The following is a 21,041-nucleotide window of genomic DNA, read 5'->3' as shown; positions in this document are numbered from 1 at the left end:
TCTGATTTTTCAGATGGCTTGCTTTTTGAGTCTTTCTGTCACTTACTAGACTGTGATGGCAGAGTTCTTATATTATCCCTTCACCTCCCATATATCATCCTGATTTTCTTATATCTAATGCCCACAGAACTTTACTGTTACATTAGTCCTCACTTCCCCTCCCCCCACCTGCCTTACAGTCACCATTACCACTTAACTGTGAAAAAACAGCAATGCAGGGACAATAAGTTAAAATAATATATTTTATTGCCAAATAGCATTAACATTTAGGCTGACATAATAAAGAGTTTTTCATATAACCAAAATGCACATTTCTATCCAAAATCATCTCTCCTGTAGCTCTGAATTCCAAGAAGGCAGCATACTCTCCATTTTCTGGGGAGCCCTCCTTACTTGCTTAATTCTCCCCACAGCATTCATTTAAAAATCACTTCAAATCCAGGAAACCACATACCTTATTTAAAACTTTGAGGAAAAGGAACTTCCCAAATGCCCATTTAAATCTTTATACTCGTTTCTCTGTGATGTCTCAGTCTTCCAACTCTTGAATACTAAGATGAAGTTTGCAAACAATTCCAAAGCACTGAACTTTAAATTTTGATTTATTTTGGGTTTGTAAAGAAAGTAATTTTACACCAGTAACTTGACAAAATTAAGTTAAATATAGATCTTTCACAAATGACAAGTGTTGTAGAAAAACTTTACTTCGCTCATTTTGAGGCAGATACTGTAAAAACTGCCACAGAAACAAGTGATCTTGAAGTTTACTTATGTATCTTATACAATTTTATGTTAAACCCAAATACTGAATATTCAGAGCACTTTAAATATTTGAAGCTATACAGACAGGTAACAGCACAGCCCAAATGCCAAACTATCTGCCTATTTTAAACACAATTTTAAAAGCACTTCATGAAGTTGCAGGAATTCCAACTGGTGTCACAAAACTTACTTCAAAAGATGCTTACTGAGAAGTACTTTCTTCAAATATATTTACAGGAGACAATATTATTCTTAGGGCTGTGAAAAATTGCTAGCATACTGAAGCTGAAGTTGTAAGTTACAATGATGTCACCATTATTTTTGCCACTGCCTTCACTGATGCAAAGACTTCTTTTATCTACTTACTCTTCTATTACATAAAAGCTGTAAATGCCAGCTCAGATTTAAAAAATAGCTATTTGAAAAGTATTTCCACAAGGCACACATGCAATATGAAGCTAAGTTATCACATATATCAAATTTCCAGCCTTTATTACTATTCCATATTCCATATGAAAGTCACTGACACATTGCAGCAAAAGCAAAACAAAACAGAAACACCACCACTGTTAACCTTTTGCTGAATTCCTTCTTAAGGCTATGTAGCTGAGCTCCAGGGGAAAATCACTTTCAAGTAAACGTATGGTATCATATTTCTAACCAAGTTACTAAAATCAATTAAATTAATGAATTAAATTGATTGATTGATTGATTGATTGATTGATTTGGAACTTGTGAGTTGCTTCTTTACTACAGGTATGGATCCCACAGCCATGATTTAGAGATGTGGGACATATAGATCTATAAAAATGTTTTAACATTAAAATAGTTAAGAGGCAAGTGTTAAGAAGTATGACTGCTCAGTATGAACACATTCGGTAATAATTATTAGTCTTAGCTTGAGAAACTGAGATTACTTCCATTTTCTTATTACAAGCAGTGGCAAATTGACTGCTAAAGTGTGTCTCACCAAAGCTGTTGAGCTTTTATGTTAATGCCATAATCTGATAAAAATTCCACTAAACAGAGCTGAAAATAATACTACAAAAACCTTTTAGGTACTAAATTTCAAATCAGAGGCACAAATGTGATGGTTTGGGCTATATTCATGTGAAACTGAACAGATATAGGCTTCAGCTTTATTCTATTTATTATCAAGTAAACCACTTTGATTTTCTGTAATTTTAGGTCTACCTATAGTAAACCAACTATGTGCGCTCCAGTATACATGCATCTGATTCAGTTCACTGGTATGTGTGCCAGCTCCTGTCTAGAACCTACTTTTGCGGCGTAACTACATACGTTCTTAATAGAGGTCTTATTAGCTTTAAGTCAGTGCTATATTAACATAGTTCTGAGTTTCAAAACTAGGAATAGCCTTTGTTTGGTCACGCTGAGAGAGTGCTTGTCTGCAAGCACTGGTACAGATACAGTCCTCACACAGAGGGGAAAGAAGAAATACATTCCTGGAAGCAACTTATTTCTTCAGCTGAACTTAGCAATACGCCTTGTAGAATCAAACCATAATTTGCTTAAGAAGTTAAGGGCAATGTAAGACATAGTGATTTAATTTTCATTTCTGTTCACAAAGTATTAAGACAAAAAAAGTAAAATTTAAATCACTGCATACAAATTTAAAGTTTGAACACTCTTAAAGGTACCTGTTTTACTTGAAACACTTCAAATGTTTAGTATCATTTAAGACTTTTTAAAATGTGAAATAATAAACTCCTACAAAAATATACAATAATAGCAAGCATTTTATTTTTAAAACATTTGGGGGGACAGATATAGTTTGTGAGTTTTCTACTTGTTCTTCCATGTTTCATGAGCTGTTTAATTGAAATATAGCCATGGAATGCTTCACAGATAAGGCTCAGGGTCATATGAAAGCTATAAGTGAATCTAAGCATGAGTAAATGCTTTCAATTTTTTGGCAACAAATCTCACACTACAATGTAGTGAGCCCCTTTTTATCATCAGCCTCCTATGCTGTATAGGGGACTCACCTCAGGTATTACACATAGCAGCCACAAGGAACAAGAATCAGAGCGCATCAGCATCAGAGTTCCTAAAGCTATTAATACAAAAAACATTCTCCTCAGGAGAACAGATATGACTCCAATTCAGAGCGGTACCACCTCTTCTGATCAGACCTACAATCTCTCCCAGAGAGCTACTCACCTATCTTAAATCAAGATCTGGAAACAATTCACCATCATGAGAACACTCAGGTCTCTTTCAGTGTTTAAACTCTCATCATAATTTTTTAATGGCATTTCCCATAAAACAAAGATTTTCCATTGCCAAATAGCTTAGGCACTTGGACTTATTAATTTTACAATTATTATTCCAAATTCATAACATCCTTAAACCAAACTTCACGCATTCATCTTATGCTTGCACAGTGCAGAAAAAAAATATAAACCACAATAAAATCATGCACCGAACACCAAAATAATATATGAAGTTTGATTTTGTTCAAGGTCTTGAATAAAAAAGTAGTAGTATTAGTAATCTCATGTTGTGGGGTTGATTTTGTTGTTGTTTGCTTAGGGTGTTTTTCTTTGGTTTTGCTTGTTTTTCTTTTTAAACACATTAAATTTGAGATAAATTAGAGTAAGTTTTAATTTCCCACCTTCCCCAAATACTAGTTCTGCAGATTCCAAAGCAATTCTGTGTTCTTAATAGGCATTTATGGATATATTTATACTTAAATTTTGTAATTCTTTCTATGTAGAAGAGTAACTCAAATTCTCAAATTTACCACAATAACACAAAAGTGTAAAGTATTTAAGAATATTCCAACCAGTGTTTTTATCACAGATTATTTCTAGTCCATTTTAAGTTGTGTGCGATACATCAAAATAAATATTTGAGATTTATTGTTCTTAATATTCCAAAAATACATCTGCTTACCATCAGGTCTCTTGCTTCAAAGTCATCAATGAAAATCTAAATTATTCTGACTGCACATTAGATACAAAATTGCACCAAACCCAAATTTAGTAAACTCATACTACTATTAGGTATTATGCAATTACATAAACTGTTGAAATGCTTAACTTTTTAAACTAGCATATCTAGCAAACTTCAGATGTTATATTATGAATATGTTAAACAACTGGTCATTTGTCATTTAACAGATAATCAAAAAGCATCTCACACAATAACTTAGTATTTTCACCTCTAAGCTTCTGTATCATGATCTATGTGATTCTTACTCATCTGAATGATTCTACATCAATCATTTCAGTCCTGGACATCAAAGTAGTCAATTACTGGCTCTTCCTTTAATGGTTTGGATAAACCACTGTTTCCACTAGTCCTGAAATTACAAGAATATTGGATAATTACATGCATGAAAAAGAAGATACGAAGTAAACTGAATCACAAACTCCCATAATATCTCAGTGTGCCCGTACACACTGCATTGGACAATAGCATGTAGTTTTAAACTAAGTTTTATTCAAAGTACCTCAATGTTCCAGAAAGCCTTTGTTTACTGAATTTTTACAAAAACATATGACTGATTTAATTAATGTACATCAACATGTGTCTGAATGGATAAAATTCCTTTTGGGGTTTAACCAGAAAATGTAATTTAACGGTAATATTTATTACAAAAATGATACTGTACTGAAGATTAAATGTTCAAAATGACTTTTTAAAGGAAACAACAAAATAAATACTGTCAAAGTGATCTGATGATCAAACCTGCTGCTTTCAAAAGCAAGAGTAACAAAAATATACAGTCATAGCACATCCAAACACTGTGAAGATTTTTTTTCAGTAAGACAGCATGACATCTTCCAAAAGATTTTGTAGAATTAAGAATTTCTAAAGAAACTTTACTTCTACTAATGAAAAATAGTTGGCTAAGACCCTCTATTTCATTTTGCTACAAAACTCCTTTGCATTAATTAGGGTCACTGTAAACAGGAATCCCACAGAAGTGGAAACAAACAGTACAAACCTATTAAAAACCGACACTGAGTAACACCTTAAGCAATCCTTCTAGAAATATGTTTTGCTCTACATGCTTAGCTCTAAAACAATTTTAATTTTTTCAAACAGCAGCACCTACCAAAAGTAGTTACTGCAACTACTACTACTAAACAGTTATAGTCCCTTTCTATAAAAGGTATTGAACATAACTTCAGATGCTCATCTGCGAAAAATTTGGGAGGAAAACACTTCTAAAAGGTAAACCCGAACAAATAATAAGCCACCCATTAAAAAAAAAATCGCAACTATGAGATAACTACAAGTATCTGAAGCTGGCAGGTCATAAAACATAAAGACTGTCCTTTTAAGACTATTCACCAAGATGCCTTATATATCCTATATTCAGTAATTCTCACTATTTGACAAAAATTGTAGGCCACCTTTAATCAACTGTATAGTCATATATACACAGGAAAAATACATTTAGTACCTGTCCAAATAAATAATTTTATGCCAGTAAGACACTGGTTAAAGGTAAAAGAAAGAAAAAAGAATCCCACACCTCCGAAACAGCACTCTCTTCCCAACTATCTAATATTTATTTAAAAATAATTTTAAACCCCAATAATATTTGTTATACTACTATCCCTGTACCACACAGCCAATCTCAAATTTTTTTTATCACTTCATTTCATGCTTACTTCTGTGGAAAGAACAGCTTAGTGCATACTGCAAGCTCCAAAGCAGAAAAAATGGAAAAAAGCAGAAACAGGGCATATGAAGTTGAAGCTCAGGAATACGTTCCTTGGGGAACTCAGCACAAAATTGAAGAATAAGGTTTTAAATCCAAATTCCTTACTTATCTGTTTGTTTGTAATGAAGAAGAGGAGGTGCAGGCCTGCTCTGCATTTCTTTATCTAGCACAGAAGTTAAGGTATTGCTTGGACAAATGGATTTCCCTCTAAAGAAATAAAAGAAAGAGTATTTAGTTCAATAGGAAATCATACTCATTAGGAAGTTGGGAATGAGTAACATTTGTAAGAAGCAGTTTTGGTATCAGAGCTCACATTTGTATTCTTAAATCATCTATTCAAATATTTGATTTTCCAGCCATGGAGACCAACAATTCCAAAATACATTTTCATGACCAAAAATCTATCCAGTATTCTAAATGTCTCTTCACTGCTGTCTATAAAAGATGCAGAAGCAGCTTACTACATTTGAACACTGGTACCCAGACTTCTTTTCCACATGTGAGGTCTACAACTCCTTTCTACTATGAAGTGCACTAAATGATCAACTGTTAAAATAGCAAAAACTGCTCTAGGGCAACATATCTGTTCTTTCAAAGAACAAGATATAAAACAGAAGGAACAAATTAATAGCTTAACTCAGCACCACAAGAACACAGTTCACTGAATCTTTACAACATATTATCTAAACTTTTGGAAGCACCTTCTCAAATGCTGACAGTAAATCATGTTGAAGTCACTCTGCTAAGAGGCACTCTTTTAAACAACAGTGTCTCTTCCTTGTAAGCACTTCCAGGTGAATCAGATCAGAAGAAAAACACTAGGCATTAGAGTGGGCAAATTAAAAAATCAGCTTCTTCTCTCCTCCATGTAATGGAGGTGGCAATCACAGAAGTGTGATTGCCACCACACAATGAAGCATCACACTTCTGCCTGTCCCGGCTATGGTTACAGGGCAGTATGTTCTCCAGTATAGGAGAACAACGTACTTTAGCGTGTATACTTATATATTTTAGACTGTGAATCACACTCAACTTCAGTTGGCAATCTCTGCCTAAAGGCTGCAATGGCTGGAAAAAGAGGAAGGAGATATATTTATATATATATATTTTTTTTTTTAAAAAAAAAAAAAAGAAAATCTGGAAACAAACAACCCCCAACACCCAGGAAAAAAAAAGTACTAGAAAGATCTTTTCAAAAGGCATCTAACTATAAAAAAAATAATCCAAATAATTTGGATAATTATAAAATAATAATAACCAAATGCACTATCTTTAATAGGTTGTGGAGATCTCTTAAAATTTCCTCTGAATTCATGAGCCACTTTTCAAGAGTGAGTTTGTCTTATTTCACTTAGATGAATTAACTGCAAGACTGAAAGAGCTTCCACTGCTAACATCTTTCCCATTCTCAGTTTCTTCTTCATCTTATCTGGTGGTAGATAAGTCTGAATAAATTAGAATTCTTAAACCTCATCAAGATCAATTTTTTACCCTTCCTGCACTTTCTTCTAAATCCATGCTACTGACATTTTCAGACCAAATTACTTCTTGTACACTAAATTAAACTGCATTCCTGAAAGGTTATTATTGGGTATTAGAAAAATGTTCTCACTCACACAGTTGTCAAGCATTGGAACAGGCTGCCCGGGGAAGTGGTTGAGTCACCATCCGTGGATGAATTTAAAGGATGTGTAGGTATGTTTAGGGACTTGATTTAATGGTAGGTAGGCTTGATAGTACTACTGGACACAATGATCTTAAGGGTCTTTTCTCAACCTACATAATTCTGTGTAAAGCACTAAATAAAGATGTTTCCTCCTTATTTACTTTATTCATGCATTTTTAAATATACTCCTCCAGATAATGAGATTCTCTGCATTTGGTAATTACATTAAATTCCTACTCAATGAATACCATCATATGCATTTTGTATCTTTCAAAATTACATACTGAATAGGAACAAAGCAAAGCAATGGGTTGCATATTGGTATAATTCCAGAAATGTGCATTTGTTGAATTCCATGCCTTGTCATGTACTTGATAATTCATTTTTTTCCCTATTTCCCTGAGCTTCTGAAATCTCACATTGATACACAGATAAACGCCAATTCTATTTCAGAGTTTACAAAAATTATGTATTATGTCTTATTTCCATTATCTTAATCTTTTTTATTTAAAAATATCTTGTTTCTATCAGTCTGTATTTAAGGGCAAATTTTTGTGATATTGTGGCAACACAGATGAAAAACTCCACAACATTTTCAAGGTTAAGTCCACTAAAATATTAAGTGGTGATTCCTGAGCCCCTTTCAGCATTGTTTTAAACTGAGTACTGACATTCTATTCCAATGAACGACAAGATCTTACAAACATAGGTGACCAATTAAGAAAGCATTCCCACCTCCCCAACAGTTAAAGTTTTCATCATCTGGAAAAAAAGTTACTTGTCACTGGCCATAATTTTTTCAAGGTTATATTATGTTTACATGCACACTCTAACAAAGAAGTATATTGCAGTCCTATCAGCTGAGAACAGGTGATTTTCCTCTCCTGTCTAAAACAGTTAAAAAGTCCTTTTCGCCCTTAGCGCTAAGCCTGCCATATAAAGTCAAATGCTCACACTGCTATTTCAGTTACAACTCAGCTCTAGAGTTCTAAGTGGAAAAAGACAACAGTGGTAGATGGAAGGGTATTCTGTTGTCTTTCATTTTTATCAACTGTGATATGCAAAACATGGAAAGCAAATTGCCTGGAGGTAATTAAGCAAAACAGAAGGAAGCCTAGAGAGGCCTTCAACAATTAAAGTAACTTGTCTGTCCTTACTCTAGAATAACAGACTATATCTCACTTTCTCACTTGTACAGTAAAAAAGAAAATAAATGACAGCTCTGAAATGCTGGCAACAGAACACTTGGAAGAATACATATGGCAGCAATTTCTACTAATTAGCTGGAAAAAAAAAATCTTACTGAAAAAAGAGAATGTTCCTGCATTTCAAGAAAGTAAACCAGCAGTTCTGCTCTAAAGTTAAATGTTCCCAGGATGTAGATAGTTAATATAGCAAACCTTTAAAAATCAGGAGGGATCAAAGCCTTGAGAACAATCAGAGATGACCCTGGAACCAAATTTGCTTTGGTCACATCAAGGCCTAGACATGTTTTAGCTTTGACAAAATTTAGCATCCCTCAAAAAAAAAACAAAAAACCAAAACCAAAAAACAATTAAAAAAAAAAAAAAAAAAACCCCAACAACCCATGAAAAACCACAAACCAAACCAAACCAAACAAACTAATAAAAAAAATATAAAAACAAACAAAAAACCCAAAACAAACAAACAAACAAAAAGCCACATACACAAAATAAAAAAAAAAAAAAACCAAAACCAAAAACCACACCAAAAAAACCTCCAACAACAAAAAAAACCACCAAAAACTCACAGGGGATTTAGAGACAAAAATCTATAAACTTACACTCCAGCAAAGTTAACACCACCTTCTGTATACATTGGTGGCACACTGATTGGTTAAAGAAAAAAAAAAAAGATGGAACAGTCACTCACATTTAGCCCATGTGGAAAAAACCCAAACAACAGAATTCAACTAAACAGATGTACAATGAGAAAAAACCCTTTGATTAATTAATTACCAGAAATAAGAAAGAAAGCAGACCCTTCCTAACCCACGGTTATTTATCATCAGTTGTGAAAGAACTGTTGATATGAAAACAAAAGGCTCTGCAAGAATTTTGGACATTTTGATATGAAAGTTGCCATTCTTCATTTAATTAACTTATTTTCAAAGTATGGAAAAGAAAAACCAAGTGCCTGCCTCAAGTAACAAAGTTGAGATGACACATTTTTAATGGCAGTACAGGGAAAAGCATAAACATAAACCATCTGCTGATTTTAAGGCAGTGCTAGTGCTGACAGCATGGCCTGTTGTATAAAACTGAAATGTGGGAATCATGACTCAATTTGTCTTCTTCAAGACTTCAAGCTCAATTTTTGTAACTACAGGATAAATCAGCATTGAACTGTTTTGGTACGAACTACTACAAAATTCTTTGTCCACCAATCTCTTCAGACTTATTCCATGTAGTCTTGCAAAAACGCACCACCATCTTTTAGACAGAGCAGATTTTTGTGAAAAATGTCTCCAAAAACTGGTAGCAGTTGAGGTGGAATAATGAAGCAAATGGCTCTTTAACAATCTCCTGATTGTTTAAATTTCATATATTCTATGTTAAAAGCTTTCCAGAAGCAACACACACTACTCTCAGGGCAAACAACGTCAACATTTAAGGGGAAAAAAACAGTAAGAAAAATATGCAGCGTTCTTCTGAAGCAGGACTGCTGTTAAAACCACCTTGGCTGGTGACCTTATAGCAGTATTTATATTTAAATGTACTAGGATGTGCAGTGTTTTCTTTCTGTGATGCAACTGCCATGATCTAATAAGGATGTTCCATGTGGTTACAGGAGGTTTAATTTCTTTGGGTCTTTGATTCTGCTGATTTTGTATAGTCTCCATCTAGGTAACCATTTCAAAACCATTTTCAGACTGACCTTACTGAAAGGAAATAAAATCCGGGGAGGAAAAAAATAACACAGGACGTGTCAATGAAACTATGACAGCAAGTGGCTTTCTCAGTGAGAACCATGTGGGACCCTGTCACCTCATTACGCTCAGTTTTTCCTCATGAACAAGGGGACTTCTTGAGAAGTCCCCTTGTTCATGAGGAAAAACTGAGCGTAATGTTCTTCCTGGAAGTAACAGGAAAAGAATGGGTCTCTCAAGTCCATACAAGCTGCTTAAACACTGGCCACTACATAAAAATAAGCAGGGACCCCTTTAACAGGCTCTGGAATCCAGAGTTATTTGGAGAAGGAGGAAATTTTTACTCATCTCAGTAAAAAACTTTAAAAAAAAAAACACTGACAGGTACACTGAAACACAAGAGTGTACTTCGAAAAGAAAGTTTTACCCTTCTCATCACAACAGGCTGGATATTACTACTGAACCTTGTTCAGAAAAGATGTGGTATTGCAATTGTTCAAAAGATGGTGACTGCAAAGATGCCCAACAGGCAAGCACAGAGAAAGGCACTTGAAAGGATCCACTACGGGTCTTACACTTCAAGTAACACCCAGAACTGTAATTCAGATTAAGCTTAAGAGTAATACTGGGAATGATCTTCTCTGTGGTTATATGGGCAGTGCTCTACGTGAGTGATTCTAATGCAGCTAATATGACCAACTTTTACCGATGGTGATGGAGGCAGGCAAAGTTTGCCCCTGGATCTCCAGAATAGGAAGATGCCTGGTTGGAGAAAGCATTCTTAGCACCAAGGAGACTTTCTCACCCTTCTAACAGACTTGTGTGGGAATGTTAACATTTGAATGACACAACAGTGGAGTGTGAAGAGAAGGAATGGTCTTTTTGCCTGAATGATTTGCATTTATTTATACATGAAAGAGCCCATGATAGAAATACAAAGGCATTGCTGAGATAGAATGAAACAAAACTTTTTGGTGATTACTAGCTCTGGGAGTTGAAGAAGCCATTGTGAAATACTCAAAAAATCATCCTAGAACATGAGCTATTTCTCATGTAAGGCTACAATGTTTTTTATATTTTGAAGAAGTGGCAAATAAAAAGAAAATTAAAAGAAGCTTTGGAATAATCCATTAAATTAATAAATACTGCTATGCAGCTGAAGGATAGTCTCAGCAGACCATTCAAGTATCTTTTAAGAGTGGCAGTAATAAAATAGAAGCATTTGCATTCTGCATAGTATGCTATTCCCTGAGAAACCCAAGAGAAGGAACTAGTATGCAATCTGTCCTAAAACCATACAGAGGAAGGCCTCCCATTCACAAGCTGAAAAATATCCCTTTGCTTTTAAAGCATAATAATCTGCCCTGCTCCTTTTATCATCTTCACTCATTTCTCATCTGCCCTCCTATTTCTTTATTTTTTTTAAATATGAACTCTTTGCTCATCTTCCTTTACTTGAAACAAAAAGTATCTTACATTGTAAGATGAAAGTAATGTTCCATCTCTCTTGGAAGAAATCAAGACTGTAGCTAAGCTACCAAGTGATGAACAAGTTCAGGAATAACTCATGGCACTCTAATAGCATGGAAGATGAGACTTCTTACAACTGTAGTCACTATTTACAGTTAAAAACAACTGGTTGTTAAATAGTCACAATTTGACAGCACTAAAATATGCTGCTGAGTAAGGAGCACAATCAATGAAGCTCTGATACGAGAAGCCTTCCCATACTATGTCTCTAGTGCAATCACCTTGGTTTTTTCCTAGCTGCATTCCGTTCATTTTCTTTTCTACTATGAACTGCCTTCTGTGAGTGTTCTCCAAAACATTTCATTTTTGCTACATAATATCTTCCATTTGCAGTAACTCCTGTTCCCTCTTTGTCCATTAGCTAACGAGAGAGTATACGCTGTGATAGGTTCATATAGATGGAGAAAAACGGTACAATAACCAGATTTTTTCAAAGGTGGTGTAAATTTAAGTATGATTTCACAACCCAGCAATCAGTTTTCATAAAATTTTATTACATACATGTATTTTTGATACCTCTATCAAATCCAGCTGATGACAAAAAGTTACTGGTAAAATGAATGGAAAACACTGTTGCAAAATATTTTCTTAGCTTTTTAATTTCTAATGGTGTTTTCTTCTCTGAAGATTTACTTGAGTAAATGAGCCCATGAAACTATCAATTTAAAAACTGCTTTAAAAATTATTCTACTGGAAATTACTGCATTTTGCAAATTGCACTGTAAATAGACTCCTTCTGGTAAGTGATAAAACCCCAATTCAATTATTTAAACTATACTGTAAAGATTTGAAAGCAACAATGAATTACATACTTCACTGCAGTGATAACAACATTGCGCTTTGGTTCGTTGTCATAGCTCACACTTTCAATGCCATAAACCTGAGCTAATTCATGGATGATTCTGCGGTGATCTCTGTTCATTGGTGGGTAACAATGACTCTTCTTTGTGTGCTTGCCCTGAATTCAACAGAAAAGGTTAAGAAAGAAAAGAAAAAAAAAAAAAAAAGGTGAAGTTTTCCTTCAGGAGAGCCAGGGGGAAGAAAACAATGAAAAAAGTGTTTCTACCTCTAAAATTTTGCTGTTAGGACAAAATCAATACCACATACTGCTAACACCTCTGTATTGACAGAAAGCTCATCTGAAATTACTAATTTAATTCCCCAGAATTAAATTGTATGTTCTCTGTTGTTTCTATCACCTCAAAGTTTACACATGCCCACACAGGGATATCTTTGAAGTTTGAAATCTAAATCCTGATTACAGTCATTCTACTTAGTTTCCAAAAAACAACACAAAATTATTTTTATCAGAATTTGTATTTTTTTAAAATTATCTGCCAAGTTCACATCAGGTCCAATTTCATTTTGCAGATTGGCTTCATAATGCAGATAGCTACAAAGATGTCAAATTTATCAATTACTTCCCTCTACCAAAGCAGCTATTTATCTGCAAGTTCCTCATTTAATGTCATCAGTAGATTCTTTATTAAATAAAACTCCAACGTTTTATTTTTTATCTGTTAACAAAGACTGATAATGCTTGATTCAGCACTGATTATTATATCAACAGTAAAAGAACAAACTAAAAACCTAAGCCTTCTGAGCCCATGTCCTCAACGAGTTGGATCAATTTATAACAACAAATGTATATAAGGATGAGTCCCTCAACGCTTCAGTCTGCTTTCACAGACTGAGGACACTGCTTCAGCTTTTTGCCTTCATGATCCTAGAAAACAATGAAGTCTTCTAGGTCTTTAAGTCAACAGAAAGGATTCAAGAGGAAAACAAACTACTTGTAGTAGAATAAGTTTCAGTCAGAGACTTCTAGAGAAATCCCAACCTCCCTAAGATTCTAGGACTGCAGGCAGTGCATTTAAGGTTACTGAGAGACCAGGATGATATCCCACTTCTCTCTCCATCACCTCTGAAAGATTTTAAGAATGGGGTAGGAACCCAATGACTAGAGAAAGGTAATTGCTGCAAGTATATACAAACAAACAAACAGAAAGAACCCAAGAATTATTGGCTGATCAGCTAAAATTCAAATCCATTTTTAGCTACATGGAGGACAAAAATCCCTGGGAACAATCAGTGTGGATTTACAAAAGGTCAGCCACCAAAATTAATGTAAAAATCACCACATATAACAGAACAAGCCACCAAGGGAACATTGCAGTTATCCTGAAAAGAGAGGGTTAATATCTGTCTCTTAGATTATGAAATTGCTAAGTTACAAATAGTAACTGGACCAGAAACTGTGGTCAACCATTTCTGTAAGTCTTCAGGGTAATCACATGCTGACAGAATATTATGTTTACTTTGCAATTAACAGTAATAAACCTCCCAGCTATTACAACACTTCCAGAATAGATACAATAATTTGAAGAACTCCATAGATTCTGCACCTATTTATGATGACTAATGTGCTTGTTCTAAAAAAGTGGTGATGGTTCCATGCTCTGAAAAACATCACAATTCTTGTCCCTATGAAGACAGAGCTGGATATACATGTCCTCTGTTTTTTCTGCTTACATACATCAACCATGAAGACTCTCCTATGCTAGATAGAGTACAAACCGGTGAGTGTAGGGCAAGAGATATTTATGAGGCAAACAAAGTCATATATGATAGAGAGAGCTGAAAAATATTAATGCTGAATCATATTAATGCTAAAACTTTTCAGTATCAAAATCCTTTTTGTTACTTATTTATCCAGTTAAGCGGAAGTGGGCATCTCCAAAGGTAAAATGAAAAAAAATTTAAAAGCAGAAGCAAAATGTGTAAGCCTAAGTAACAGTAATAAGTATCAAAGACATAGTACTGATACAGGCAGCACTACATGAAACACTTGATAGATTAGCATGCAAAATACTTTTAATGCAAGTAAAGTGCTACATCAAGAAACAAAGAAAACAAGCCACATATTTATTAATTTAACTTATTCATCAGTGACTTGGATGAAGGGGCAGAGAAATTTAGGAATCATAATAAAGAAACAACCAAACACAGACTCAAGCATAAAAAAGACTTGAGAAGAGGATTTGAGTTCATGGCAGAAGAAAACTAAAACCAGTCTCCCTGCATAATGCCATATCACACATATTAACTCAATCTTTAGCTACATAAAACTGTTGGTTGCAAGATCAAATATGATTCTTACAAGAAAGAAAATACAGCTTCTGAGTCTTTGGCAAAAATAAAAAGAAAAGTTATGCAAGAAGAACTGAGTACAAGGGCAAGTTAACTTTATAGTCCATGGGAAATATTCCCTTTTACACCCTATATGCCACAATTTTGAACAAAAAGAGTCAGAGCATGGCCTCCACACATGCTGTCACTTTAGCTTCAAGACAGGCTAGGAGGACACAGGGAGCTACAGGCTGCTCAGCCTCACCTCAATCCCTGGGAAATCTCCTCCCTTTTGAAACGTAACTTGATTTCTGGGAGCTTTCTGGGAACTTTTCATACTTTTATGAAATAGTAATTCCCTACAGCCTAATGGGTAGGATGGTACAGAACTGATCCTTGAGATATTCAATTATCATGTGTCCCTAAACTGTTCATCCTGATCATGATGAAAGCTGGGTATGCTGGGTCATTCTCCACTTAGGTCAGGCAAGGAAAAGGCTGAGATGTGGTTTGTTTTTTTATTTTCCTTCTCTTCTGCAATGTAGATGCTACTTAACAGGCACTATTTGTCTGCTTTGTAGGATCATTATTTAACACATATCTGGTATGCACTGAAAACTAAAGCACTGGAAATGCTCCCGAGTTCTCTGATACTCTTGTTCTGGCATATTTGATGTCATTAATTGCAAATTCAAGACCTCTGGTTGCCCCATTTTTAATATAATTTAATATAATTACATATTTTAGTTTGGTAATAGTATAAGCATATATTTGCTATATGTAATTACATTGAGAAAGATGTATGTGTACACACTTGTGTACATAAGTGTGACTGATAAAGGTAACACATAAAGGAATATGTAAAATAGGATAACCACAGGCAACACAACATTATGCAAATTATTCTTCAGTAAAACAATATTGTCGTGGTTTGAGAGGAAATGAAGTTTTTTGTGATGGTGTGGTCAAGCCAATCGGTGTTCAGATTTTAATATTGGCTCCTGGTTTGTCCACTGAGGGCATGGATATGCCTCTGAGAACACAGGGGGTTAAAAGCTGTGAACTCCCAGGGGAATTTCCTTTTTGAGTTCCGGTTTGGAACTGAGCAGACCCTCCCTGCCAGCTCCGAGCTGGGCAGGGGGAGAGGGGAGCCATGCGGCTGGAGGGAGGTAGGCCAGGCTGGAGGGAGGTAGGCCAGTCCTGGGCCGAAGGGTGGAGAACATTGCAAGGGCTTCAGGCAGCAATCCCCCATTCCCCCTGCCCTGGAGAGAGGGAGAGAGAGCCAGAGCCCGTGCCTGTGATAGCGCGGCTGGCGTGAAGGAGAAGGGAGGGGTGCCCAGCAGGGCAGCCAGGCGTGGGAGTTCATGAAGCAAACCGGCAGAGCCTGGGACTTTTAACCCTTCTGGGGAGGATGGAAACCTTGCAAATGCTGATTCCTCCTGAAGTTGATGAGACTGAGAGATGTTGAGAAGAATTCTAGGTGGGAGAAGATGATGGAGTGGCCTTTGGCTGGACTTTTCTTGTATAGCCACAGCAGAACCACTTGTGTTCCTGTGACACAGAGACTGCATTCTAGGGGGAGGTGATGGCTCAGAGCCAGGAGAGTGCGGTGATGTGAGAGTGTGTGAACAGAGACGACTGGTGAGGAGGGTGGTGGTGGTGCCCTCCGTCTTCGAAGAAGAGGAAGATGATCTCTGTTCAAGAGACCCCTCGGCCCCAGGGGGTGAAATTTGGGGGGGACAGGTGTCCCAAAAGGAGAAGGACTGTGCTCTTTTTGGAACTGGACAAAGTATCCTTAAAGGGAAAAACCCTAGAAGCAGCTCTGATCCATGTGCAGTGGTGAGAGCACTGGACATGGAAGGAAGAAGTCACGATGGCAAAATGTTCTCCGGACGGTGCCACACGTGACATGGAAACACGAGAAGTTTTGACTGTTTCCTGGGGAAGTCTGTGGTGCAAGAGGGACTCCTCTCTTCTCAAGGAACTGAGAATTGATTATCTAAAGGGTGGTGCTGGAATTGGAAATTTGGTGGGGGGAGGAGGAAGAAGTTTGGAAGGTTCTCATCCTGTGTTCTGTGTGTTTTTTCTTTGTAGTTTTAGGTTAATAAAGTTCTTTTTTTCTTTCAATCTTAAGTTGGAGCCTGCTCTGTTCTGTCTCTGATCACATCTCACAGTAGATACCAGGGAAAGAGGTATTCTCGTGGGGGCACTGGCATTGTGCCAGGCTCAAACGATGACAAATATAGATAACAAAAAAACTATTCTATGCATCTCCTTTCCACGTGTCTGAAGTTGGAGGGACCTGAGTATAATTAGCATAATCTGTGCCTCAATGAACAATAAATTGAGCACAGGGGGCATGAGACGAATGAACTAGGAACTCCTGTTAATACTCAAGCAGTAAATATACTGGAGACTCAAGCAGTGTCAGGCCACTTGGAATGAACATAAGTTCAAGAGTAAGAGTAAGCAGAAATGAGACAACTAAGGCCAAGGCCCATCTGGAATTACATCTGGCCAATTATGACAAGGACAGAAAGAAGGGCTTCAAATACATAAACAATAACTAAAGGAAAACTAAGGATAATGCGCACCTATTACCAAACAGAGGGGGGACCCTAGTAAGAGGTCACAGAGAAGAAGATGGAGTATGTGAACACCTTCTTTGCATCAGTCTTCACTGACAAGCCCTCAACCATCTCTGACTCAGGAGACCAGGGTAAAGGAAGAGTTTCTGTTGGTCAAGGACTGGGGTTAGAGAGCACCTAGGCAAATTTGATATCCACAAGTCCATGGGGCCTGACGGAATGCATCCATGACTTCTGAGAGACATTCATAGTGGTGGACATCATAGTGAGGCTGCTTACGATCATCTTTGAAAGGTCATGGTAGTCAGGAGAGGTGCATGAAAACTGAAAGAAAGCAAACATCATTCCAGTCTTTCTCAAAGGGCAAGAAGGACTCTAAGGAACTAGAGCTCAGTCAGTCTATCATGGCTTGACACTGGCCAAACACCAGGCACCCATGAAAACCACTCACTCATCCTCCCCGACTACAGCTGGACAGAGGACAGAAAATTTAATAAAGGGTTCATGACTTAAGGATCCAAAGAAAACACTTCCAAGGGCAAAACAGGCTCGACTTAAGAGACAGAAAGTGAATCTATGACTAAGTAAATGAGAGCAGGATACTGAGAAATAAAATAGGTGGTTTTAAGGGCTTTTTACTGCAACCACTCCCTCCTTCCCATTGAAAGCCCAGGGAGACAGGAGTGAGTGTTTTGGTCAGTTCATCACCCTTTTCTTCTACTTGGCTCAAGGAGAGAAGTGGTTCTCCTGCAAGACCAAGGAGTCCCTTTCCACAGGAGACAGCTCTCCATTAACTTCTCCAGCATGGTTCCAATCTCACAAGCAGCTGTAAGCAGCCGTTCTCACAGCACTGCTGCAATGTAAATTCCTCCCACAGTCAAACAGTCCTTCCAAAAGTAGGACTGAGGTCACTCTTCCACAGGAAAACAGTCCTCCCAGGACAGGCTGCTCCAGCTGGAAAGCAGGGACCCCTTCTGTCCACCAGCTCTCCCACTGGATCACAGCCTCCTCCAGACATCCATCTGCCCTGGTGTAGGCACCTCCCTCATGGGCTGCAGATGGATCTCTGCATCCCCCATGGAACTTCAGGGGCTGCAAGGCTTCATCATGGTCATCATCATGGCCTGCAGAGCAATCGCAGCTCTGGCACCTGGAGCACCTCCTGCCCATCCTTCTCTACTGACCTTGGTGTCTCCATGCTGGTTCTCTCACAAGCTTTTACCTCCTCCTCTTCTCTAGCTGGAATCAAAACTGTGACACCACCTTTGTTTTGATTTCTTCTTAAATATATTATTGTAGAGGTAATTAGAAATTACCATACTTTCTAATTGGCCCAGCCTTGGCCAGTGGCATGTCCACCTTCAGAGCCATCAGGGATTGGCTCTGCCGGACACGGAGGAGGTTTCTAGCAGCTTCTCACAAAAGCCACCTCTGTGACCCCAACCCCTCCACTACCAAAAACCAGGCCATGCAAAACCAACACACGGTCTCACATCAGACTCTGGAGAGGTGATGGGAATGGTTTACCCTCAAGGTCATCATGTGATGACAGGAAGGTGATCAGGATTAGCCGGTATAGATTCAGCAAAGGAAAATCATGCTTAACCAGTCTGACTGTACAATAAAACAACTATCTATCCCCTGGATAGATAAGGCCTGAGCACTGAATATTGTCTGCCTGGACTTCAGGAAGATTTTTGACACTGTGTCTTCTGACACCCTCATAGGTTAACTCACTAAGTACTACCTGGATGACTGGACAGTGAGGTGTACTGAGAACTGGCTGAACAGCAGATCTCAGAGGATTGTGACTTGTGGCTTGAGAGTCGAGCTGTAACTAGCAGTGTTCCTCAGTAGTCAGTATTGGCTCTAATATTGTTTTAAGTTATTGATCAGTGACTTGGATGAAGAGGCAGATATCTCCTCAGCAGGTTCACTGATGACCCAAAGCTGGGAGGAAAGGCCGACACTCCAGAGCATTGTGCAGCCCTTCAAAAGGATCTCAGCAGGTGGGAGGAATGTGCAGAGAGAAACCTTCTGAAATTCTTTAGAGGCAAGTACAGAGACCTGCACTTGGGGAAGAAGAACTTCATGCACCAGTATAGGCTGACCTGCTGGAAAGCAGATCTTCAGACAAGGATCTGGACGTGCTGGTAGGCAACAAGCTGTCATGAGACAGCATTGTGCCCTTGTGGCACAAGGCCAGTAACATCGGAGACTAGGAAGAGTGTGACCAGGAGGTCATGAGAGGTGATTCTGCTCCTCTACTCAGTCCTCATGAGGCCTCACCTGGAATTCTGTGTCCAGTACTGGGTTCCTCAGCACAAGAGAGGAATGGAGCTCCTGGAGCAAGTCCAGCAGAGGGCTACAAAAATGTCAGGGGACTGGACCATCTCACAAACATAGGCTGAAAAAGTTGGGCCTATTGTGCCTCAAGAAGAGATGACAAACAGGATTTTATTATTACTATTTCTTTTGTCAATAAGTATCTGAAGATAAAGTGTCAAGAGGATGGAGACAGGCAGCTTAATAGTTGGTGGCTTAATAGGTGGCCACTTAATAGTGCCAACCAACAGGAAAAGAGGCATTAGGGAGTAATTGATGCACAGGAAGTTCCACATGAACATAACAAAGAACTTCTTTACTATGCAGGTGACTAAGGACTGAAACAGATTGTCCAGGGAGACTGTGGAGTCTCTCTCACTGGAGATATTACAGAACTAGATGCAATCCCATGCAATGTTCTCTAGGATGACCCTGCTTGAGTTTGGAGCTTGGACTGGATGACCCCACAGAGCCCCTTTGATAACTAGACACAGACTGATTGATTTTAGTCTTTCATTCTAATGACAAAAACAACAGGCAAGAACATTAGACAGATGGACAGGCACCAAGATTGTTTAAGAAACATAATTCATAATTTTTTGAAGGAATAAAGTCAAGTAGCTGTCCTTAGGGCCTAGGGAGTTAAAAATTATGCTTTTTACAGAAGATTAGCTCCTTCTTGAGCTAAGGGCAGCTGAGGATAGTATAGTTTACAAGATCCTTTGAACCACTTATACTGGGTCCTTCATGGAGTAGCAGCAAGCTAACCTGACAGACCTGAAGTTGGTATCACTGAAAAACATACGATTGTGTCTGTGGTATCAACCTCTCTAAGTATACTGGAGTCTCTCAAACACTGTGGCTGAATCCAGGTTTTCTTATAGAGGAAAGAGGACAACCTCATGCACTGGAAAATATAGGAAGGTATACAAAAATCGGTGAGCAGCAAGTTCCACTACAGGGATCAGAAGCACCTAGGCTTTCCTTCTCAAAGTAGGAATGTTTAAACATCATCTTTAACAATATCTTATTAATGAAGATACAGAAATTGATTATAATCCATTAATGCATTAAAGCCTAGCACTGCTTGAATCCTCAAGCAAGGTTTGGCACCAAAGTAATCCTGAACTACTAGGTCTCCCAAAAATTTTGTTCTTTTTACAATAAACTGTGCACTATACTGGAACCCAAACAGATCTAGTGTCAACTCGTGACTGTGAGTATTAATAATGTTTAGTAATATCAAACTCATATATGAATACTGACCTTATTCACAGCTTCCACAAGCATTCTCATTTCCTTCTCAATGTCACTGACAAATTTTATATCCTTCCTGCAAGAATAGCATACTAGATTAACAAAGTAAGAGAGTGTACAAAGATAAAGTATCTTCATATTTTGTAATATTTTTTAACAAGAACAAAATGAAAAAACCAAGAACACAAATGA

The 21,041-nt window shown here is 37.4% G+C and overlaps 1 protein-coding gene across 6 annotated transcripts in view; it reads right to left on the bottom strand.

The window, feature by feature from the left end:
* Positions 1 to 228: 228 nt before the first annotated feature.
* NFX1 (nuclear transcription factor, X-box binding 1) overlaps positions 229 to 21,041 on the bottom strand; it is a 90,957-nt gene continuing 70,144 nt past the window's right edge. For 2 of the 6 annotated variants that reach the window (XM_030235316.2, XM_050971373.1), the window contains 4 exons: positions 20,859 to 20,925; positions 12,363 to 12,508; positions 5,570 to 5,671; positions 229 to 4,090 (listed from right to left, as the gene is read on the bottom strand). In XM_030235316.2, the coding sequence (XP_030091176.1) occupies positions 4,015 to 4,090; positions 5,570 to 5,671; positions 12,363 to 12,508; positions 20,859 to 20,925 (391 nt within the window). In that variant the 3' untranslated portion in view covers positions 229 to 4,014. Of the gene's footprint in view, positions 4,091 to 5,569; positions 5,672 to 8,524; positions 8,580 to 8,934; positions 8,980 to 12,362; positions 12,509 to 20,858; positions 20,926 to 21,041 lie in introns of those variants that run through there. The other 4 variants (XM_050971374.1, XR_007776959.1, XM_050971375.1 and 1 more) reach the window with 4 other exon arrangements.

This window comes from Serinus canaria, chromosome 2, assembly GCF_022539315.1.
Source record: "Serinus canaria isolate serCan28SL12 chromosome 2, serCan2020, whole genome shotgun sequence".
Taxonomy (NCBI): Eukaryota; Metazoa; Chordata; class Aves; order Passeriformes; family Fringillidae; genus Serinus; species Serinus canaria.
The sequence above is the reverse complement of the archived record's forward strand: the minus strand, read 5'-3'. Positions and strand labels throughout refer to the sequence as shown.